The sequence below is a fragment of the Citrus clementina genome, unplaced genomic scaffold (assembly GCF_000493195.1).
Source record: "Citrus clementina cultivar Clemenules unplaced genomic scaffold, Citrus_clementina_v1.0 scaffold_6, whole genome shotgun sequence".
NCBI lineage: Eukaryota > Viridiplantae > Streptophyta > Magnoliopsida > Sapindales > Rutaceae > Citrus > Citrus x clementina.
This window is the reverse complement of record NW_006262139.1, coordinates 22923152-22945588: the sequence shown is the minus strand read 5'-3', so window position 1 is coordinate 22945588 and position 22437 is coordinate 22923152. Positions and strand designations below refer to the sequence as shown.

General features: G+C 36.8%; 6 protein-coding genes across 11 annotated transcripts; 4 read left to right on the top strand and 2 right to left on the bottom strand.

Moving 5' to 3' along the window:
• The first annotated feature begins 1844 nt into the window (after positions 1-1844).
• LOC18038618 (protein PLASTID MOVEMENT IMPAIRED 2) lies at positions 1845-4409 on the top strand. The gene is made up of 3 exons (XM_024182285.1): positions 1845-2020; positions 2125-2315; positions 2437-4409. Exons 2-3 carry the CDS (start codon positions 2205-2207, stop codon positions 4213-4215), a joined length of 1890 nt encoding a protein of 629 aa, XP_024038053.1. The 5' UTR covers positions 1845-2020; positions 2125-2204; the 3' UTR covers positions 4216-4409.
• A 1652-nt stretch (positions 4410-6061) lies between these two features.
• LOC18038617 (receptor protein kinase-like protein ZAR1) lies at positions 6062-9067 on the top strand. The gene is made up of 2 exons (XM_006430658.2): positions 6062-8191; positions 8349-9067. Exons 1-2 carry the CDS (start codon positions 6748-6750, stop codon positions 9041-9043), a joined length of 2139 nt encoding a protein of 712 aa, XP_006430721.1. The 5' UTR covers positions 6062-6747; the 3' UTR covers positions 9044-9067.
• A 520-nt stretch (positions 9068-9587) lies between these two features.
• Positions 9588-12110, bottom strand: LOC18038340. 2 transcript variants are annotated; one of them, XM_024181625.1, is made up of 3 exons: positions 11274-12110; positions 10184-11024; positions 9588-9667 (listed from the first exon to the last, which is right to left on the bottom strand). In XM_024181625.1, exons 1-3 carry the CDS (start codon positions 11975-11977, stop codon positions 9653-9655), a joined length of 1560 nt encoding a protein of 519 aa, XP_024037393.1. In that variant the 5' UTR covers positions 11978-12110; the 3' UTR covers positions 9588-9652. The 2 variants fall into 2 exon arrangements, with proteins under 2 accessions (XP_024037393.1, XP_006430720.1); XM_006430657.2 differs by lacking the exon at positions 9588-9667 and having other exon boundaries at positions 9676-11024.
• Positions 12111-12917: 807 nt separating this feature from the next.
• On the top strand, positions 12918-17236 carry LOC18038339 (lipid phosphate phosphatase 2). Of its 4 annotated transcripts, none has more exons than XM_006430656.2 (9): positions 12918-13114; positions 13969-14061; positions 14516-14732; positions 14839-14926; positions 15050-15159; positions 15280-15370; positions 15570-15758; positions 15856-15915; positions 16719-17235. In XM_006430656.2, exons 3-9 carry the CDS (start codon positions 14520-14522, stop codon positions 16922-16924), a joined length of 957 nt encoding a protein of 318 aa, XP_006430719.2. In that variant the 5' UTR covers positions 12918-13114; positions 13969-14061; positions 14516-14519; the 3' UTR covers positions 16925-17235. The 4 variants fall into 4 exon arrangements, with proteins under 4 accessions (XP_006430719.2, XP_024037549.1, XP_024037548.1 ...); XM_024181781.1 differs by having other exon boundaries at positions 12919-13114; positions 14511-14732; XM_024181780.1 differs by lacking the exon at positions 12918-13114 and adding an exon at positions 13448-13649 and having other exon boundaries at positions 14511-14732; positions 16719-17236.
• A 273-nt stretch (positions 17237-17509) lies between these two features.
• On the top strand, positions 17510-19913 carry LOC18038338 (agamous-like MADS-box protein AGL82). Of its 2 annotated transcripts, XM_024181782.1 has the most exons (3): positions 17510-17752; positions 18015-18163; positions 18806-19913. In XM_024181782.1, the coding sequence occupies exon 3, from the start codon at positions 18815-18817 to the stop codon at positions 19598-19600; it is 786 nt and encodes a 261-aa protein (XP_024037550.1). In that variant the 5' UTR covers positions 17510-17752; positions 18015-18163; positions 18806-18814; the 3' UTR covers positions 19601-19913. The 2 variants fall into 2 exon arrangements, with proteins under 2 accessions (XP_024037550.1, XP_006430718.1); XM_006430655.2 differs by lacking the exon at positions 18015-18163.
• An 18-nt stretch (positions 19914-19931) lies between these two features.
• On the bottom strand, positions 19932-20294 carry LOC18039153 (protein TRIGALACTOSYLDIACYLGLYCEROL 5, chloroplastic). The gene has a single exon (XM_006430654.2). It carries the CDS (start codon positions 20292-20294, stop codon positions 19932-19934), a length of 363 nt encoding a protein of 120 aa, XP_006430717.1.
• Positions 20295-22437: the final 2143 nt, after the last annotated feature.

Below are 22437 nucleotides of genomic sequence, written 5' to 3'. Positions count from 1 at the left end.
CATTTTTCCTTGCCACTGGACAATAGAAATATATCAGTGATAAAAGCACATGAAAATATGAGAGAAAAACGTCTTTCTAGTGACTATCACATAGGTTCGTTAAGTAAATCTAAATCTAAATTTGGCAAACCCAAAGGAGAGGGATCGGATTTATGCTTAAAATGTTTTCGAGTATTTTTTATAATGTTGTAACATAGGTTTTACGTGCCAAATAAAAGAGATTGAGGCCCTAGGATCAGGTAAAAGAGGAAATAAGCTGAAATTCATGAGAACTGTAAAGGGACAAACTATGGAGAATTTAATCCAAATTTAAACAATAAATTTATGAAGATTACTATCCAATTCATTAATGTGGTGTTGAACTTCATGCTGATTTGATGTACTTTTAACATAGAAGTCATCTGTGCACTTCTGCTAAGAAGCTCTGGACTAACCAAAGCACACTTCTCCGAGCTTGTTCTTGTTAAAGAGTATTTGCATGCTCTAATCTTTAGTAAGTCCTAGTCTAATGGTGGATGACTAATTCGAAACAGCTAAAAGAAGTATTGAGAAGTATATATGTATTGGACTCGACTAGCTTACAGAATCTGTAAGGTACAGACTGCAGCATCAGCCGTTGGATGTGGTTGGATGTGGAGTGAGAAACTGAACAATAGAAAATCGGATGGTGGGATGACGGGAGATGTTTGTTACAGAATCTGTACCATAGACAGGTCCGTATGTATTATAATTAAAGCTTTAGTTAGTATATAAATATCACGGGCACTGTTGGTCGGTAAAACTGAAAGAGTCTTAAATACTCTTGAAATATTGCTCTTATTTTATTTTCATTCACCTTTTAATATATATATATATATATATACGAATATCATTTTGATTGGTTAAATTATATATTTAATAAGTGGTGAATAAAAAAAATAATTTAAAAAATACTCGAGATTTTTCTTTATTTAAGAGCTACCATCATCATTTATATCCATACTGTTACTGACTTTAGTGTAATGTAACAGGAGATATGTCCTCTCAAAAGGGAGAGGAAAAAAAAAATTGAATATGCAGTAATTTTCTTTTTAGCAAAAGAAAAAGTTTACGATAATTATATTTTAAATAGTATTGATAATGACTCGTAATCCACAAAAACTCGCACAATAAATACCCTTTCGCTCATAATATTTCTAAATGAAGTGGCTTTGGCTCCACGGCTCCGCAGCTGCTGTTCGTGTGGATTGTGGAACTGCATTTGAATACGTGGCTGCTGACTGGCCTTTGATGTCGTAGATGGCGTCAAATTTCATGCTGCCAATACCATTATCCAAATACAGAAAATGCTGTCGTTTTTCCCAGAAGTGACAAAAAGGTCTTTCTCGGCATAATTAGGATTTATCATTACCATTTACCAGCAGTGTCTTCGGTCTTTCTACCATCAAAATTATCCCCATTCCTTTTAAAAAAATTTAAATAGCAAAATTCAGGTTATCGCTCAAACGAAACAACATAACTCGCTGCCATATTATGTGTCTGAATAACTTTTTCTTCCTTTTTTTTTTTAATTTTTAAATAGATGATTTTACTTTGACACACATGTTATAATGTTAATTGAAAAAGTGCAAGATTGCATACACATTTCAAACAATTCTATTTTCCTTTTTTAGAAGGCAAAGAAAGAAAGACGTGGTAATCCTGGATTCTTGAGGAGAGCCCGGTAAAATTTAACTGTATGGTCGAAAGAATATTCAAAAATATTAATTAATTAATTAATTAACCGGCCGGTGTCGAAAAGGAAATATTTGAACTGTTGGCGATACCACCAACATGTGAAGTTGTGAACCAATCATCACCAGCTATCTGTGCTCTTGCTTCTTGTTGTCATTCCTGTATTCTCAATGTACTATCACTTCCAAGAATTGGACTTAACGATCTCTCTGGGCACAGCTTACAACGCAAAACGTATATCACACTCATCCATCTTCACCTTCAAGACCACCATTCATTTATAATCAGAGAAATTAACAAGTTCTTGGTATGTCTCTTAATTTCTTGCTGCTTTTCTAGCTATTTTTTAAAGTGCTGTCTATTGAAACTGCATGCATTTGACATATAGTTGAATTATTATTACATTTGTAGGTGTGTAACCATGTATTGTTGTCATGCCGGAGCATATTTAGATTCTGCTCTTATTTCTTGAGTGTGGAAACAGGTTTGGTATGGATAGTGGAGAATTTGATTATCAAAGAAGAACTGGGTCAGTCAAAGCAGCTGGTAATATGTATGGAGGTAGTCCTTCTGTGAAGAAATCCCATTTAGATATCCCTGAGGTATAATTAATTTATTCAATAGCACTTTTTCCTTTTTTTGAAAAAAAAAAAATTCAATATAACCCATTTGTGATTCTGTTGATTAATTTCTGCATATGTTTTTCTTTTTTTAATTTTTAAGAGTTCATCTTCAAGAGCTAGAGAACTTCACATGGCTAGAAGGGATATTAGTAGGTACAAAGAGAGTAGAAAAGCTGCAGAGTCAGTAAAAGCACAAGCAGAATCTGAGCTCTCTACTGCAAGGAAGACGGTGAAAGATCTTGCTTGCCGGATTGAGAAGACGAACCATCAAGCGATTCCAAGTATGAGATACGTTGAAAGGTTGGAGAAATCAAGTGGGATTGAAGAAAATGTGTTGGCGGAGAGGAGTAGGGAGAGTCATCGGTATGCTGAAGTGATGAGGGAATTGGAGAGTGTGAAGCAAGAATTGAGTAAGCTTAAGCTTGATATGGCATCTGTTTTGGAAGAGAAATCACGGGCAGAGAAGGAGATTGAGGCTTCAAGTTTGAAAATGAGGTCTAATTCAAGTTCCGTGGAGGGTCTTAGGAAGGAGATTGAGGAAGTGAATGAAGAACAAGTGTTGGTTGAGCTGGCAAGAATTGAGGCCTTGAAGGAGTATGGAGAGATTGAAGCTGAGAGAGAAAAAGAAGCCAATGAATTTTCAGCTTCAGTGGAGGTGGCAAAGGAGAAGTTGAAAGACCTGACTGAAGAGATTGATCACTGTAAAGAGCTTGAAAACAAACTGGCAGTCACATTATATGATGTTAATTTTTTGCACAATGAGCTAAAGAGTGTTAAAGATAAGGACAAGTTGGTCCAAGGAAATGACAGCTTGAAGGGTACACACAGCATTTATCAAAGTGGGGAAGAATTGGAAGGATCGCCTTTGTTGCCGTCTAAGTCTGTAAAAGAAGAATTAGAGGCAGCAAAGAAAGAGTTGGCTGCAATCAAAGAAGAAGGTTTTCGATTCATGGCTTCAATGGATGTCATCAGAAATGAGCTGAGGCATGTCAGAGAAGAGACAGCTCGGTTAAAGAAAGGAGAAGAGAAGACAGAATTAACTGTTCAAAATCTCAATTCAAAGCTGCTTAGAGCAAAAGCCAAGTTGGAAGCTGTATCTGCAGCTGAGGAAAAGGCTAATGGAATAGCAGGCAATCTAGCTCTCACTCTTGAACAGTTAAAGACAGAGGCGGAGGCTGCAAAGAAAGAGAAGGAACTTGTTACTGAAGAAACTGCAAAGATCAAAGAAGAAATTCAGAAAACTGAGGCTGAAATTTATTCAGCTGAGGAAAAGATAGAAACTTCAATGCAAGAGCTCAATGCAGTCAAATCATCAGAAGCTTTAGCTTTTGATAATCTGAAATCTCTCATTGAGAAGACCATGCAAGCTAGAGCATCTGCATCACAAAATAGTTCTTCGATCACCATTTCAAATTTTGAATATGAGTATTTAAGAGGGCGTGCAGTCGGGGCTGAAGAGCTTGCTGATAAGAAGGTAGCTGCAGCTCAGGCATGGATTGAAGCTTTAAAGGCAAGTGAAAAGGAAATACTAATGAAGATGGAAATGGCTCACAGGGAAATCAGAGACACAAGGGTGGAAGAAGAGAAGGAAGTGTTTAAAAGCGAGAGGACACATTCCACAAAGAGAAGAGTTGAGAGAGAATTGAGGAACTGGAGACAGAATTCTGAAAGAACAGCAGAACCAGAAAGCTTGCAGCCGGGGTTGGCTAGAAAATCCAGGAGAGGCAGTGACAATCTGACTCCATCAAGAAGACCAAAGTCTCGAAAATCTGCTTCCCCTGCAACTGGGATGACTGGAACAACCTCCTTCACTATCAAGAAGAAAACAAAGGTGATACCAAATTTCACCAAATTATTCAGTGGCAAGAAAATTGACTAGGATCTATAGGCTGATTGAATATCCAATATAGGAATTCACACTTGTTTCAATGAGCAATCCTAGTTTGTGAGGGAACTCTTAGGTGAGAATGTGTCCATCATGTCATCATACGGCCATCAAATCATATATCATGATTATTACTTAATACAAAACTATAATAACATATGATTTGATAGTCATATGCTGACAATAGGACTGTCTCATCTTAGAGATTTCATGAAAAATTAATGCTTTGGTAGCTCGGAGCAAGTTGATGATCTCCTGATAACAATTTAAAAGTAGAAATTCTAGTTTCTGTCAAAGAATGGTGAGGCATTCATGTACAATAATTAAGAGTTGAGTTTTGCGCTCATTCACAAATGTGATTATGGGTTGAGACAGTCGTGAAAATGAATAAGGAATGCAATGATCTTATTATCTATTGAAGGTCTTTGATATGTTCGCCTTTGTTTAGCCTGGTGATGAGCTTCTTGCTTTACGTTGAATCCTTTTGTTCCTCATTGTATTTAGAGCTAGCAAAACGGGTCACTGAGTCATGTTTTACCATGTCAGCTTCGTCTCTTGTTAAATTTAGGTTGATCCCAACATAACCCATTTAATAATTGCGTCTAAATATTAAGAACTTAACCTGACACAGAAAATAAACAGATTACTTAATAACCAGCTTAGGGTGCGTTTGGGATTAAGGTGCTGTAGCTTAAAAGCTATAGCTGCTGTGAAAAAAAATCTGTAATTATGAAATAAAAGTTAATAATATATAGTAAATATAAATTTTAAATAATAATTTTATTAAAATTATCAAAGATATAATAAATTTTATATTATACAAGTGAAAAATTATATCAATATAGCTTAAAAGCTACAACAGTTAGTGTTTACCAAACACTTTAGTGTTGTAGCTTTTAAGCTACAGCTGCCCAACCTCAATCCCAAACGCACCCTTAATATCTATCTATTTAACAAAATTTATATTAAACATTTGTGCGTGCATAGACACATACACACACATATATAATTTATCAATATTATAAAATATACATATCTATAAAAAAAAATATACATTTACACAATTGAAATTTAATTATATAAATGTGAATAACATTATATATCGATATTATAAAATATACATATCTACTAATTTTTTACACATTTATATTATTAAATTTTAATTTTAAATAAAATTTTATAAATGAAACACTGCATATATGTTCATCCTTACAAAATAAAAAATTAAAAGGGAGAATCATATTTGATATTGGAGTTTTGATGACAAGAACCTACAAATTAATTTATAATAAAAAAAATATAATTGTGTCATTAATCGAGTAAATGGATCAAAAATTTTAACCATAATCTAATAAGAAAAAAAATTATTTTGTTCGAATCCGACCATTTAATAATAGTGTCACATTTGACGACCTATATCTATTTATTTATTTTATTTTCGTGTCAAATAATTAGGTTATGTCAAATTTTGCCAGCTCTAATCGTGTAAATAAAGTCAAACAATTATGGCGTAAATAATATTTTTTTCTGTGCATTTATAGGACGTAAAGATCATGATTATAAAACCTAATAAGAACTCAATCATCATATTCATACACACTTTTCAACTAAACCCATGTGAAAAGTTGAACACTATTTCCACGTATCACCAATTCCATAGCTAATTTGAGCTTGTAATATTTACTGTTTACTGTTTTTTATATCAGAACATAAACTGTTTTTTTGTTCTATAATTGTAACGTACCCTATGTATTAAATACCAAAGACGCGCACAATAAAATACGTAACTATGTAAGTTTACACCCAGTGGAAAGGAACCCAAAAGAAAGAGCCAGTGGTCATTAAAATTAGGGAATACTTTTAAGTTTTAAGAGCGTGGAGGCACTATAATGTTGCGCAGATGAATAGTCAATTCGTTGATTTCTTGGACTTTGGATTCATTAGTGGTTGTCAAATTAGCCGTCCCTACTATACAAGTGTTTGTTGCTCTTTCAGTGCCCTCTTTATGCAGCAATCACCGCCTCCAATCACGTTTGAACTTCAAATTTTGAAACCTTGTACTCTGCATGTCAAGCACTTCATGATTGCTGGCACAGAATAGTAAAATAAAACAATTAATCTTCGATTGTGATTATTTTGTTTACGGACAGAAGACAGAGGTCATGGCAAACAAGTATTTCAACTTGAATTTGCGTTTAATACAAGGAACTATGATGCTAATAAAGTAGATCTTTCCAGTCTTAAGTACTCGATTTTTCAACAAAAGTATCATTGGCCTATATAGTTCAGTAAGACGGTTCAATCCTGTGGCCTCAAAGTGGCATTGCACTTTCCATGAGCTGTGATTGCGCAGTCAACACTCTCAACTAACAAACTGCTGCTTTCATATAAAGTTGCCTAGCAGAGAGAAGCATTACAAACCTTGTCATTGCTAGCTTCTGCTTTTCTAAGATTGCTCAGAACAAAACCCGATCCAAACAGAAGCCTTTTTTAAGCTTTGAATTCACTTACGCTGCTTTTGTAGAGATGTTTTTATTACCATCAGTTTCTTTGGTTTTCCTGATACTCAGCTATATTGCTCTCATGGGTTCTGCAAATGATGAAGGACTGGCTCTTCTGTCCTTCAAACAAGCCATAAGAAACTTCCCAGAAGGCAACAACTGGAACAACTCAAACGAAGACCCATGTTCATGGAATGGAATTACATGCAGAGAAGGACAGGTCTTTTCCCTTATCATTCCAAACAAGAAACTCACAGGGTTCATACCTGCTGATCTGGGAAGTCTCTCTGCAATTCGCCGTGTTAACCTCAGGAACAACAACTTCTCTGGAAGTTTGCCAGTCGAGCTCTTCAATGCATCCAATCTACAAAGCTTGATCCTTTCAGGAAATTCATTTTCTGGGCCAGTTCCAATGCAGATAGGTAAGCTCAAGTACCTACAAGTTTTGGATCTATCGCAGAATTCATTCAGTAGCTCAATCCCTTCTTCAATAGTCCAATGCAAGAGACTCAAGACAGTCGTCCTGAATCAAAACAGCTTCACAGGCCCTCTTCCAGATGGTTTCGCAACCAATTTAACTGCCCTTCAGAAACTCGACCTTTCCTTCAACAACCTAAGTGGTTTGATCCCCAATGACATTGCCAACTTATCAAGACTGAGACGTGTTCTTGCTTTGTCTCACAATCTCTTCAATGGTTCTGTTCCAGAAAGCTTGGGAAGCCTTGCACAAAGAGTTTATGTAGATCTCACCTACAACAATCTTAGTGGTCCCATTCCCCAAAATGCAGCTCTACTGAGTTTAGGACCAACTGCTTTCATTGGCAACCCTTTCCTCTGCGGCCCTCCACTGAAAGTCTCATGTCCTTCAAGCACTTCAGATCATCCATATCCTAAGCCATTACCTTATGACCCATCTTGGCATGGAGGCAAAGTCCATCACTCATGTGCAGTTATTACAACCGTTGCTGTTGCCGTGCTGCTGGGAATCTGCATAACTGGGTTCTTGTTTTACCGCCAGTACAAGAAGGCTTCTGGTTGCAAGTGGGGTGAAAAAGTTGGTGGCTGCCGTCTTGAAGAAAAATTGATGATTAAAAAGGAATTTTTCTGCTTCACCAGAAATAACTTGGATACCATGTCAGAAAATATGGAGCAGTACGAATTTGTGCCACTAGACTCGCAGGTTGATTTTGATCTCGAGCAGCTGCTAAAAGCATCAGCTTTTCTTCTTGGTAAGAGTACAATTGGGATAGTGTATAAAGTTGCTCTCAACAATGAAGAAGCCGTGGCAGTGAGAAGATTGGGAAATGGAGGTTGGCAAAGGTTCAAAGAGTTCCAAACTGAAGCAGAAGCAATTGGAAAGATCAGACATCCAAATATAGTTAGTCTCCGAGCTTATTTCTGGTCTGTTGATGAGAAGCTGCTAATCTATGATTACATACCCAATGGCAGCCTTGCCACAGCAATTCATGGTAATATTTGCCTCCTAAAGATTTAGCAATGTCAGCTTAATAGTTGATCCTATCGCCTTTACTTCCTCTTATCTGTTTTCCTCTTCCAAATCCTCCATTCCAAATATATTATCAATGTTGACTTCATTAACAGTTCTGATTCTTAAAAACTGATCAGGAAAAGCTGGAATCATATCCTATAGACCTCTTTCTTGGTCTGATCGTCTGAGAATCATAAAAGGAGTTGCAAAAGGCATAGCTTTCCTACATGAAGTCAGTCCCAAAAGATACGTCCATGGAGATCTGAGGCCTAGTAATATCCTGCTTGGAAAGAACATGGAGCCCCACATTTCTGATTTTGGACTTGCACGCCTCGCTGATATAGCTGAAGAAACACCAGAAGTCCACTGGGAACAATCCACGACTGGAACACCACTACAGAGTTCTCCGTATGAGTTTACAGCCTTAAATTCAACCACCAGCAGGTCATATTATCAAGCTCCAGAAGCCTCAAAAGTCAGAAAGCCAACACAGAAATGGGATATATACTCATATGGAGTGATTTTACTAGAGATGATTTCTGGTAAGTTGCCAATGATTCAGATAGGTTCAATGGAACTGAACATAGTTCAATGGATACAGCTCATCCTTGAGGATAGAAAGCCAATGACAGATATCTTGGATCCATTCTTGGCTCATGATCTAGACAAGGAAGATGAGATAGTTTCTGTGCTGAAAATCGCCCTTGACTGCGTCCATAAGAGCCCCGATAAGAGACCTTCTATGAGACATGTCTGTGATAGTTTAGACAGAGTGAACATTTCCACTGAACAACAGTTCATGAAAGGTGAAGAACCCAAATTTGATCAATGAGAAAGAAGCGGAACAAGCAAATAAGGGATGGTGCATCAGCACATTAAGTTACCAAAGAAGTTAAGCCTGTTCCAGTAAACCGGCTGCGGTCGTCATTAGTACAGTACATAGTTAAATTTTTCTTAGTCAAAGTTTTAAATGTTCTAAGCTAGCTACACTTATGTAAAATGTATCCCTCCACTGTATTGCACCAGACTCCCCCTTCCAACTTTTATTAATTTTAATATATTCTGCTTCCAAAATGGTGGTCACTTTCTCATATGAATGATGCATACATACTGTAGGAACCTAGAAGAAGCCAATTGCATAATGGCTGTAATAACACTCACAGGGACTTGCATTAGGCCTATGATAGACTATAACTGTCTTGAAAAGGTAAGTTTTCTGGAGAAAATCCCAGCAGCCACAAGAAAGGAGAACAGAAGCCTTAAAAATTACAAAATTAAGTAGCACTGGGATAAACTAAAACTGAATAATCTCATCCTAAGAAGAGCTGAAGCAAATGAAACAAATATTTACCACCGGGCTATTCTTATCATGTGGAGTTTGCAAGCCCTCCAGATATGGCGCCATCAAATATAAACACTTCTGTTCTGATCAAATTCCTCATCAAACTTGGTTCCGCTTGATTCACACGAGGGAAAAAAAAAGAAAAAGAAAAAGACAATAAAGTCAATGTTTAAGCAATCTAGATTCGAAACATTCATAGGAGGAGAAACAGAAATAAAGTATGATTGGAAAATAACAAAGTGCGGTGGCATGCAACATGCTGTTGGATCTTTTATAAACACCCAAACCTTAACCATCAGCCATCACGAGAGCTATCACAGCAGTTGTAGCATGCATATATCAGATATAAACTTAGAAACTGATGCTTGAAACACACATTTTTATTGAACTTTCAGTATATAATGTCAAAACACTTAAAGCAAACAAAGCAAACAACAGCAGGAAAATAAAACAGTGAAAGACGACAAAGAAAAAGAAGGCAGCAGCTAAATTTTCTGCTTATATAGGGCAGACAACCCCTGCAACCTCCCAAATGAGAAACCAAGAAAAAGGTATTGAAGGTACCATGACCCCACAACCAAAATTGTCTCTTTATGAACTGCAGAATCATTGTGGCTGTGAGGCTCTAACCTGCTGCTTTATGTTGTCCATATGTAGCTGTGCTGAAGCCTCTGAAAGTAACACCGTTGTAGCTTGCGTCATGGTCTGGTATTGAGAAGGCAATGTGGGCGGTGGCGGTTGAGATTTGTATATTTGGGCCCGGACAGAGTCATCATCATGTTCATTGCCATAGTTAGCAGTTTCTCGTGGAGCAACACCAAATAGCTGAGGTTGATTATGCATTTGCGGGACAGTCATATTCTGTTGCTTATTTTCATTATATGCTACATGGACAAGTGAATTTGCCACTGGGGTTGTTCTATAAGCTTGTGAGACGAACTCAGGTATTGGTGGAGCAGGTGTAGCCTCCTTATAAGTTACTTGGGAAGAGATCAACGTAGAATTTGGATGCAATGGAGGCCGACCAGTTACAACTGGCAGAGAGTCTTTGCAGCCATATTGAGTGGATGAATCATAAATTTGGCTCTGCCCAACTGACACAAGATACACTGGGTATGCTTGATTTGGCAGATAGTGTGGCTGTGGCTGTGGCTGTGGCTGATGTGGAGGTGTATTGTACACCGGGTAGTAAGGTGCAGTAGGAAAAGCACCGGCAGGGTTCTGATGTACAAAATGGGTGTCCATGTGTACAAATTGCACTTGTTGTCGCTGCAGCTGATCCAACTGTGAAGATAACGGATAGCCAGAAACCTGAACTGCTTTATGAGTCCGCACCTCCGAGGCAGTAATATCTGGTGATTCAAAAGGATTCAAAGAAGACTTATTTTCCAATGCAGTAACATGAACAGTTGGGTCTTGGTAACATCCAGTCTGTCTGTGGGAAATGGCACTTGCCACACTACTAATATCACTGGCCAAAGAAATTATGCAATCAATTATGCGATTCAAAACTCTAAAAACATTACACAAAAGGAATTGCACTTTTTCCCCCCTCTATTTGATTCAAGAGACAGACCATATGAAAACAAATGAACCATTTACCACGCTCAAAACTATAGTCACCAAGTAAATCTTATTTAGTCATCCAAGTTGAGATAAAACAACAAATTAAACACAATGAAATGAACGAAAACAAGAGAAAGAAAAATAACATCAATACCTTGCGGTGGAATCAGCTGAAGGCAACTTGGTCCTGTTTTCCTGCAAAGCACTCACATTTTCATCACCAGAAGCCATGATAGGTGGCAAATTTGAGAACGAAACCGAAGACGAAGAAGAACCAAATGACGACGTCGTTTCCAACATCATAGACTCTTGCCCACAAAGCCCACCACTTTGACCGTCACTTTGACCGTCCCCACAAAATCCAACCATCTCTCCTTTCTGCATCATCTTCGCACTCTTCAAAGCATCCACAAACCAACTCTCCGTCTTGGGATGAGTCAACCCGCACTGAGTCGTCTTCAATGAGGACACGGGCTGACTCGTAGAATACCCGAGTGGTTGTTTACTAAAAAAGAGGAATAATCTGATGCGGGCGGGCGCAGGGGAAGGGCGATGGAACTCTTCGAGGAAAATTTGCAAATCGTCATCGGAAGAAAGAGAGATGAGAGAGTCGAGGTCGTGGAGAGGGAGCTGGTACTTGAGATTGAAAGGATTGCTGACGTGAAGGGCAGCTGCCATATGGGCTGAAAATGCGGAAAGCGACGCGGTGCTGGCGGCGGGGAAGGTGATAATGCGCGTGTCACCGCCGGAGTAGAAAAGAGATTTCTTGTGGGGTAAAGGGACGATGTGGCCGCCGTAGCTGCACATCAACCGGATCTTGCCGCCTGTTGGCTGAGACACGGGCGACGGAGGCTCCATTGCTGCTGCTGCTGCTGCGGCGGCAGATGCCAGATCCAAGATGATTCTTTCCTGTAGAGGCTTCACTTTTACTGTAACTGAAGGCCTGAAGCCTTGAATTATATCCTTTTAATATTGCGGCGGTGAGTAAAGCTGGAAGCTTTTGCTTAATTGCTTTAATGGGGTGTTTTTGAGATGCGAGTCACACGTGGCAGGAAGATGCGTGGGAAATTACCACGTCATCATCGTTGGATTTGGGCGAATGGATGCACACGCTTACGTGTAAGAATATTAATTATCGGTGGGACCGGTATTTATACGGTTTGGGCTTTTTGTAGGACAAGCTTTTGCTGCATGTGAACATCAATCTGACCGTAATACTCGTGAAGTCAACACTTATTTTTTTATTATTTTACATTCAGATTTTTATATTTATTTTAATTATCGCTCTTTAAAATTAAGGCGTCGAATGAGTTAATTTCCAGTTTTCTTTCAGTTCAAAATTAAAATACAATTTGTGGACAATAGACACAAAATTAATTAAATATAAAAAATTAAAAAAAATTACAATTCAATTCACATTTGACTCATTAGATTCAATTTTCAATTTTGGATGGGTTACAAGCCAATGGGCTTGTAGCCCATTGGTGTGCCCATGTCCTCAACAATCTTGAGGGCATGGGTTCAAGTTCAGCGGAGGGTCATCCTTGGGACTTATCTCTTTATAAAATGGGAGTTAATTAACTCTCCATATTAAGATATAATTAATTAGTGAAGATAAATTTTTTTTTAAAATTAATATTTAAATTATACTGTAATAAAATTATTCAGATAAATCTTGATAAATTTTTAATTGTAAATATCGATTGTAATATATAAGTGTATCCAAAAAAAAAATTTGGATGGGTTACATTTAACACGTTTTTCAGAAGGTTAAAAATAGTAAATCAGAATTATGATTTGCAATATTAACCTCGCTGACACTGAGGTTTCATCTTGACGATTTCAAATCAAGGCGGTTAAAACGACAGAGCATAACTCAGAGCCTAGCCCTCTCTGAATCTTTCGTTTTTGCAAGTATAAAATGGGTCTCAGAACGTTGGCATCGCCTTTTTGGTTCAACTGCAAAGCCGAAAACCCCACCGGAATTAGCTTCCGGTAATTTTACAGAATCTGTTTTCCTGTATCTTTGTTTTTCTTTTTTTCTTTTTTTTTTTCAGTTTATGTAAATGCTTTAGGACGTGTTTGGACGTGAGACTTCTTGAAAGCTTGTCTTAGGTTTAAAAAAAAAAGTTTAAATTTTTATACTTTATTGTCTGGAAACATACACTCCAAGTCAATTTCAAATCTATAACATAACTGCTTCTCCAGGAAGCGCTTTTCTGAAAACGACTTTTCGCAAAAGCGCTTCCAAAATGCCACATTTGTCTCTTTGTCGATAAAGAAATTTAAACTTCCGCAGTACAACTTGTTTGGATTCAACTCTTTTTTAAATTAATATGGTGTGAAGCCAAACAACAAGAAACTTCCTATCAGCATTCAGCAACTTTCTGGGATTTATTTTGATGTCAATAAGCTTGGATATTGCTTGCATAATTGTTATTATTTATTGTTTTTTTGATTGATTCATACAATGCCTTGGTGGGATTTGCGTTCTCTTTCTTGTGTTAGAAATTTGCCTGGCATCTTTCAGGTCAGCGGTTCTCCATTTTCAGGTTTTTCAGATGTTATTTTGTTGGAATTTGTATCATATTAGAGAAAATATGAAAGATAGATATTTTTGTTGTGGGTATTGTTTTTTTCTTCTTGTGAGTACCTTTTCTGGTTTTGAGTATCGATTTTGCCACTGAGAGTGCATTTGAGATGAATTAGATATCAGATGTTGATGATTGTTATTTCCAATTTAGTTAAAAAGATTATATATCTAAATTCATCCAAAGGGTTATGAACACATTGCTTTATATTGAAAATGAATTGTGATGTTAACCTCATCTTTGTGGGTGATTTTCTAGGATGATCTATGCCGGAGGCTGCCCATTTCTACAATTAGTAATGATTGGTTTTCTGGAGCTGAATCTCTACTGATAGAACATTGGAACGAAGAGGTACTGGTTTTCTTCTATATTTTTGTTTTTAACGAGTTAAAGGCCCTCAATTTGATTTTTGTTTGTGTCACAGGGTAATGTGTCATATAGATATCTGAATAAGTTTGCTAGATACAAGGTGTTTTAGGATTACTTAATACTTTTTGGTAGTTTGAAAAAGTAAAAAGAAGATTGAACATAAGATGGCATAACCAGGCAACCTTTGCATAAGAAGATATTAAAAAGAGAGCACACACTTTTAATGTTTTCACAAAGACTCACTTTTGCATCTAATTGGACAACTGATGAAACTATAAAAAGTTAAATTATGGGGAGAATCGATTTAAGGAAAGATACAATCAGAATAGCTGGATTGCACCAGTCATGTATTCTTCCAAATTTTTCTATCACTGAATACAAGCTTTTCTAATTACTCTGAATTTCATTTTGGCCATAAATATTTCAAGCAGTGCAGAACGATGGATGTGCAGTTTGGTTCACACACTTTGAGGTCCCATGGAGTTGTAGTGGCAAGGAAACACATGCATGATTGGCTGATATTTTTGTTTCTTGTTGTGATGGATATCATCCTCAATGCCATCGATCCATTCTATCGCTTTGTTGGCAAAGATATGATGACTGATCTTAAATACCCCTTCAAAAATAATACAGTACCTGTTTGGGCTGTCCCGGTTGGTTCCCTATGGGCTGTGCCTTTATTAATTGTTAAAGGAAGTAGTTTTATGAGTTTACTTTTTGATAATAATGGCCTTTTTTCCTTCTTTTGTGTCTCATTAGGTGTATGCAGTTCTGGTGCCTGTTATAATATTTCTTATTGTCTACTACCATAGGAGGGATGTATACGATCTTCATCATGCCATATTAGGTGATAACCTCTTTTGGCTACTTTAGAGTTTCTTCTTTAATTTTTTTTTTCCCCTTATAGGACAGCTGTAGCAGATATCATAACATGCTGACCTGATGACGGAAACTTTTTTTGCTGGGGCAGGCCTCTTATACTCTGTTCTAGTGACTGGAGTTCTTACGGATGCAATAAAAATAGCAGTCGGTCGGCCCAGACCGAACTTCTTTTGGCGTTGCTTTCCTGATGGAATAGCTGTATGCTTCGCGCATTGTGCAATTATCTGATTCCTGCTTTTGTGTGATAAGCTTTTTGCTGGTGCTTCATGTCATGTCATATTGTTGAAGTTTTTCATTTAACAACTCTTTGCATGTTAGGTATACGATCAATTCAATAATGTCGTATGTCATGGTGATAAACATGTTGTAAATGAAGGGCATAAGAGCTTTCCAAGCGGGCATACTTCATGTAAGTTCATTAATTCTTTATGGCTAAGAGATGTTTATCTTATGTGAAAGGGTAAAGAAGCTATTATATCTCAAACAAATTTAAGGGAATTTTAATAGTAGAAGATAAAGAAATAAATCAGATCAACTCCAATACCAGAGTTATGTCAATTGTTTGATAGACTTGTTATCTTTATGGAATAATTGGATTTGTTTTTCAGGGTCATTTGCTGGTTTGGGTTTCCTATCACTGTACATATCTGGAAAAATAAAAGCATTTGACCGCAGAGGCCATGTTGCAAAATTGTGCCTTGTCTTTCTTCCTCTACTTTTTGCATCTCTTGTTGGCATTTCTCGAGTTGATGACTACTGGCACCACTGGCAGGATGTCTTTGCTGGAGGTTTGCTTGGTGTGTGCCATATATTTACTAATATTAGTGGAAATTGATAGACTGGCTGTCCATCTGATGCATAAATTCGTTGACTTAAAAAAAAAAAAAATTCCAGGACTCGTAGTGGCTACATTTTGCTATTTGCAGTTCTTCCCACCGCCATATCATGCTGAAGGTACGGTCCAAGTATTTGAAATGATTCCCTTGGTTTTGATAAGGTAAAATCTGGAAATGGTAGGTGAACATTCCACATTGTTGGAACTGCCTAGGAGATTAAAGTCAAGGAAGAATTTTCGTAGAAATAGGCTGACTACATCACTTAGTTTACCCTATACTTTCCAACTATTGTTTTAGGGTATCCATATCTTTATCTAAGTGGCATGATCTGTTACTAGAGCTTCTTGGTTGTCAGTTGGGATGTGGATACTGTTACCCAGACTTGCATTGCCATACTCCATTTCCATTTAATAATGGATGCTTATAATCTCAATCTTACATAGAGTGCGTTTGAGAGTGATGTGAGACAGTTAGGCTGCCAAAACCCAGCTGCCAAGGTGTTTGGTTACACCTTATAGTTGGAATTTGATAGCTAAGCAGTTTAAAAGTTAGGACTTTTACTCTACAACTATGACTTTTACTACACAGCAGCTGCAGCTTAAAAACTAAAGCACCTCACTCCCAAACACACCCATAATGGGGATATGCTTATTGGTTGCATTGGACCTTGCGCAAAGAAAATGTTTTCATGCGGGGTAGTTTGAATCGCATGTTGACACTTAACACATCGTGAGATGTCCACATAAGCCTTCCCCTTCCCGACTTCCTAAAAGATATTGGGGATCCTGAATTTCCCGTTTGAAGCAGGCATGTCAGCTCATATCTCAATGCCCTTATCATAATCATACTGGTTAAAATAGATTACCTTGATTTTTTTTTTCAGTTTCTTTTGTAATTGAAAGGGCACTTCTGTGTTTTTAGGTTGGGGACCTTATGCATACTTTCGCTTTTTGAGGGAGTGTGAAAGTATTCAAGAAGGTAGTCCTGTGAATCCACACACTGCACAGACCATGCTGTCTGAGGTTGTTAACGAACAACATGAAAGAAACAATAACGGATTTTTGGGTTTACAATCTGTTTCTGACTCTAATTCTTTGGTGAACGATGTAGAAACTGCGAGACGATAGTGCAAAAAGGGTTTTTTTCTGCTTTTGCAGGGTTTGATTTCTTTAATAATTTATCTATTTCACAGTACTCACTTTCAAATTAGTATCTCAAGTTTTTTTTATCTCAAGTGATGTAGTATTTGTCTAGTATTTGTCAATTGGGTGGTTATCTTTCATTACTTGTACAACTTCTTATTACTTCATTTCGGCTCCTGGAAACTGATGAATGAATGTCAAGTTTGGAAAAAACTTGCGATAATACTGGAAAGTGTAATATTATGTATTATATAATGTGCTTCTGGCACATTTTTCCTCGATTCCCTTGTAAATAATTCTTCGGATGACAGTAATTTTTGGAGGGTTTACTGTTTATTATACATATATACAGTTTCTCTATTTATGTACTTAAAAAAATAATTAACAGATCAATATTTACTGGCTGACACTATTATAAATTATTATCTGAATAATACGCTGTTAATTGCTTGGTTCCAAATTGAAATTATTTTGAATAAATCAAATAGTTTTTTCTTTATTCTTTTTCAAGAAAAGGAAAGTTTTCCCCTAATTAATGATACCATACTTGACGTAGCCTTAATTAATAGATGTTAGATTTTGTTTCCCGTTATCACAATAAAATTTAAAGTAGGAATAGGTGTTTCAATAATATTTGGAAACTGATTGCTAGTTTCCTATTTGATTTAACAAGTAACTTGTTGAGTAAGCTTCCGATTCCTAATTGAAAAATGATTCTTTTTTATCTCTATAAATACTTTCTACACGTACTCCCACCGCCTTTCCAAAAAGAAACTGGGACTCAAAACAAAGACGCACCAAGAAACTCTTTTGGTGAGTTTTTGTGTGACATTTCGTGTGATTTTAACTTTTCTGGTTTTTTATTTTTGTTTATGATTTTGAAGTTGATATATTATTAGGGTATGTGATTTAGTTTACTTTTTTTTCAATTTCTTTTTTGAGGGCCCTGAGAAGAATGAAATTGATAGATTGAAGTTTTTTCATTGATTTTTTTTAATGTTTTCTTAGAGAGTTAACAATTGCAGTTTCGAAACTGATTGATTGTGGTTGTGTTATGCTTATGATTTTCTGTTAGCCTCTCAGATATGCCTTAAAGAAAATGATCATGATTTTTAAAGAAACTATTATTCATACCTCATAAGAGTTTTCTACGGTGAGGTGTTGATTGCTGGATTTGGACGCAAGGGACATGCTGTTGGTGGCGTTCCGGGTGTCAGGTTCAAGGTTGTGAAGGTCTTTGGTGTCTCTCTCTCTCTTGGCTCTCTTCAATGAGAAGAAGAGGAAGCCAAGGTCTTAAGAGAAGAGATCTGTCTAAACCTGCAATCTCTTTGATAGTTCTTTTAAAGAATTTGGATTGTCACTGCTTGTTACCGAATGGATTTTATGAACAATTTTTGATCAATTATTTAGTTTATGTATGGCTGTGGTACAATTTCTGACTCTAGAATTGATATTTGGTAAATCAGTTCAAATAGCTATCATTCATCTCTTAAATGAATTGTCTTTGCTCAAAAAAACAAATAAATAAATAAAACTAATAGAAGTTCTCTAACTTGTGCTGCTCCTTAGTTGTATTATAGAAGATTTATCAACGATTTTAGAGTGCATAAACTAGCATTGCTCTGCACCAAGAAGATTTTGTATTAATATTTTGCGGAAGAGATTTCTCTGAAAGGGTTTACAGCTCCCTTCTGCCAATGGTCTTAATGCATTGATTTGTTTCTTTATTTTCAATGAATGGTTACAATGATTTGGTTTCCTTATTGGGTAGATAGAAAATCACGCCTACTGTTTCGAGTGTGATTTTGATGTGATTACCCAAACAATTTTTCTGAATATCTCTGAGAAATATTTCCATTTTGTCAGGGATTAGTGATGGCTTGTGAAGCACTTAAATTGGAGCCAATAAAGCATGAGAAAGCTCGCTTGGCAACCTTTAAAAAGAGAAAGAACAGTTTGTTGAAGAAGGCTTATGAGTTCGCAACTCTGTGCGATGTTGAAGTATGCATCATCATCTATGGTCCAAGAGTCAAAGGCCAGTCTTTGAAGCCGGAGATCTGGACCTCAAAGGAAGGTCAATTGACCAGTATTATCAGAAAGTACAAGAAGAAAATTAGTGCAGTTGATCACGGTCAGCAGAGAACGTTATCTTTGGCTAAATTCGATGAAAGTAAGACGAGGCAAGTTGATGATGCAGCTACGATGGCTCGCAAGAAAATCTGTGTAGGAGATTTTACTACATGGGATCAAGGTATGGACAGTTTCTCAGAGGATCAACTGAAGATGATTCTTAGTACAATGGATGATAAGCTCAAAGCTGCGGACGGGAAACTAAACATGATCAAAGGAGATCAGAACCTTAAGAATAAGGCCGCATCAAGAAAGTTAGATCATGACCATTCAAATGATGCAAAATCACTCGTCAATTCGCAGCCTGGTTACGAGGTTAGTCAAAAGCTGCCATCTGATTCAAGTTTCATGGAGATTCAATGCGGCGGTGAATCTGGTGGTACCATTCCATTCACCCCGCTTCAAAGACAAATAAATTGGAATTCCTCACTGACCATGTCTCCCGCTTCGTCAGGCGTTTATGATGGGAATGCCGCTCAAGCAAAGAAATCGAATGATATTCTCAAAGATCAGTCCAGCCAAGAAGAATGAAAAGGCTTCTTCTGAGGTGGGGTTTCTCAAACAATAGGAAAGCTTTAGAGAGATTGGAAGATGTTATAAGAGTACTTTTACTACTATTCTTTTGTTTCAGTTAGGGGCTGTTTAGTGATTTTTTAGTTTTACCCAGTTTCAGAATTTATGACTTCCATGTAAAAGAGTAGTATATTCATGAATACATTCCACCACTCTTGTCTCACATTTGTATTGAAAATGCCATTGTGATAAATTTGTTAGCTGTTCCCATACTAGTTTCACATTGCCCAAAAAAAAAAAACCTAAAAGCAACCATAGTACATAAATGACAAAATGCAAAAATCATACACTAATAATCTATAGCAAACCTGTTTTGAGAATCTGAAATAGTAATTTTAGGCTTGCTACCATCCAAACCAATACCGTGTCCAAACCCTCGCCCGTACCCGAACCCGAAACCGACGCCGCAACCCATGCCAACTCCAAAAACCACCTCAAGACAGCCACCATATCCGATTCCTCCAGCCACCCCAAAGCCTGCTCCAATGCCACACCCGATTCCAACACCAACTCCGGGGCCCATCATTTGTTCCTCAAATTTCCTGTAATATTCTTGCAGGAATTCTGTAACTGGGAATTGCTTTCTGTTGTTGCTTTTCTTGTTTTTCTCATTCCAATTCCAGAGGGAAGTGTTTTTGGGTTTAGTTTTCATAGTTTAAAAGAAGAGATAAGACTGAAACAGTAAGTAATTTTTTGGGGGGTTGGTATACAAAATAATCAGTTTGTTTTCTAGAGGAGCCAAGAAATGAAGAGTCGTCGTGAGAGACGGAGTTCTGCTACTGAAGCCCCTGAGGCGCTTGGGTTCGAGCGCCTACTAGTTCATCTCTCGTCTAAAAAATTTTGGAAGATTGAATATTATTTTATATTTTTAAATATTAGTGTGAGTAAATATTTTGGGAAATTTACACCAATAACCATAAAAATTTTAACTTTTTCCATCTTAACCCCCCAAACAAACTTCTATCAACATTAACCATAAAAAATCATTTGAGACCAAAATACCCCTCTCTCTCATCTCTCCCCCAACAATCTCTCTTTCACCCATCTCTCCCAAACCGAAGAAGCTCCCATCATCGGCGGCGTCGGCGGCAACATCAGCACTCATCGGCGGCGGCGGCTAATGTAGAAGCTTAATGTAGTGAGGGAAAGGGAATGATAATCATACCATACTTTCAACGGATTATACTTGTAACAGCATACATTTGAGTTTTTACTTTTAGAAATTCTCAGAGGACATGAAGTATTCTATGCCTTTCTCTTCTCTTGAATGTCTAACCGATAAAATTAACAGGGAACAGATAAAAAAACATCACCGATAAAATATCTAGTTAAAAAGAAATAATAATAAAAAAAACCAACTGTGCTACAAGCATGAAGACAAGAGCTGGATGGCGTTCGCGGATTCATTAACCCATAAGCAATTGCAGCAATTGGTACCAAAAAATTCAATGACATTAATACCCAGATGATATAACAATCTGAAAGGAAATATCTTAAAGGAAAGAAATCAGTCAAACTCCAGGAACAGAAATTCACGTGTTTACTTGCATAACTCAGTTTTTTGCTGTGCCTCCACAAATACATTGGAAAAGGAATAGCTTGTATATATTCTGTACCAAGATACAAAGAAACAGCATTGGAGGCAATTTGGGGAACCAATAACGGCTGTAAAATTTTGGCAACATATGCAAAATCGTGACCTATTTCTATTTACAGCGGATGAATGGCAAAACAAATGGGGACGAGGGTGGGAGCCGAAATGGATAGGTTACCAAGCACATGCTCTGGTAAGCCACAGAAGCAACAAAAATGAAGTCATAAATGCATGCAGGTGTGTCATTTAATTCGTCAGAGGGTGTCAAATCTTGGCATTGCAAACTGGGAAGTAAATGCCTCAACCCGATTTCGGAGGTCAACAATCTCTTTATTGTTCTGGAGACCTTCGTGGAACCCTTTCTGCAGTTTGCTAAGTTTTACAGCCCTGATTTTGGAAGGAGTGGGGAAGAACATGGGCATAAGAATGCCTCAGATGTAATGCTTTGCAGTGATGGACGACATTGCCCCAAGCTCAAGTGCCGGGTGAGCATCTTTATCTAAAATTTTTGTGAGATGCATATAATATAAAATGAAGCTTGGTGCGACAGGCTGCCTGTCGCACGAAGCTTGGTGCGACAGGTTGCCTGTCGCACCAAGGCCCCACACCCATGACTCGCCTTTGATTTGACGAAAGGGGAGAAAGAAAATTACTTTTAGAGAAGGGTAATTTGGGAAGAAAAGCGTGTGTTTGGCTAATGTTGATAGAAAAAAATTGAGAGGATTAATTGTAAAAATAACAAAAGTTTTATGGTTATTTTTGTAAATTTCCCAAATATTTTTGGATTATTTGTAGAGTAGATAATAATAATTTTAGCCCATATATATTTAAATTTTCAATAAGCTTTTGATTATAAACGCTTAATTTTATTTATTTTTAATTTATTTTTTGGTCTTTCTTAGTACATCGTGATCTCTATTTTATGTTTTCTATGTATAAGTTTTTTTTTTTAAATAGCTTTTATGTTTAGTAAAAATCAATTTTTATATTCATTAAATACCATGGCTGATAAAAATTTATTGGTATTCATTTTTTAAATGGGAGGTTTTGTTCCTCTTAGTAGTGATATCAATTATTTGTAGCTAAAAGAATATATTTGAATGAATTGATGAGAAATTGAGAAGAGAAATAAAAGAAATAATTAATTAAGTAATTTTTTCAAAAATTATTTATATACTAAAATTCTTAACTAAAAAGTAAG

What these genes read in the sequence shown, in the direction of transcription:
- LOC18038339 (XM_024181779.1), top strand. Translation starts at nt 13,590, where the DNA reads ATGCCTTGGTGGGATTTGCGTTCTCTTTCTTGTGTTAGAAATTTGCCT. An exon ending in GCTTTCCTGATGGAATAGCT is followed by an intron (nt 15,160 to 15,279) that starts GTATGCTTCGCG and finishes TTTGCATGTTAG; the next exon opens with GTATACGATCAATTCAATAA. An exon ending in TCCAAGCGGGCATACTTCAT is followed by an intron (nt 15,371 to 15,569) that starts GTAAGTTCATTA and finishes TTTGTTTTTCAG; the next exon opens with GGTCATTTGCTGGTTTGGGT.
- LOC18038340 (XM_006430657.2), bottom strand. Translation starts at nt 11,977, where the DNA reads ATGGAGCCTCCGTCGCCCGTGTCTCAGCCAACAGGCGGCAAGATCCGG. An exon ending in TCAGCTGATTCCACCGCAAG is followed by an intron (nt 11,025 to 11,273) that starts GTATTGATGTTA and finishes TTCTTTGGCCAG; the next exon opens with TGATATTAGTAGTGTGGCAA.
- LOC18038618 (XM_024182285.1), top strand. Translation starts at nt 2,205, where the DNA reads ATGGATAGTGGAGAATTTGATTATCAAAGAAGAACTGGGTCAGTCAAA. An exon ending in CCCATTTAGATATCCCTGAG is followed by an intron (nt 2,316 to 2,436) that starts GTATAATTAATT and finishes TTAATTTTTAAG; the next exon opens with AGTTCATCTTCAAGAGCTAG.
- LOC18038617 (XM_006430658.2), top strand. Translation starts at nt 6,748, where the DNA reads ATGTTTTTATTACCATCAGTTTCTTTGGTTTTCCTGATACTCAGCTAT. An exon ending in CCTTGCCACAGCAATTCATG is followed by an intron (nt 8,192 to 8,348) that starts GTAATATTTGCC and finishes AAAACTGATCAG; the next exon opens with GAAAAGCTGGAATCATATCC.
- LOC18038338 (XM_006430655.2), top strand. Translation starts at nt 18,815, where the DNA reads ATGGCTTGTGAAGCACTTAAATTGGAGCCAATAAAGCATGAGAAAGCT.
- LOC18039153 (XM_006430654.2), bottom strand. Translation starts at nt 20,294, where the DNA reads ATGAAAACTAAACCCAAAAACACTTCCCTCTGGAATTGGAATGAGAAA.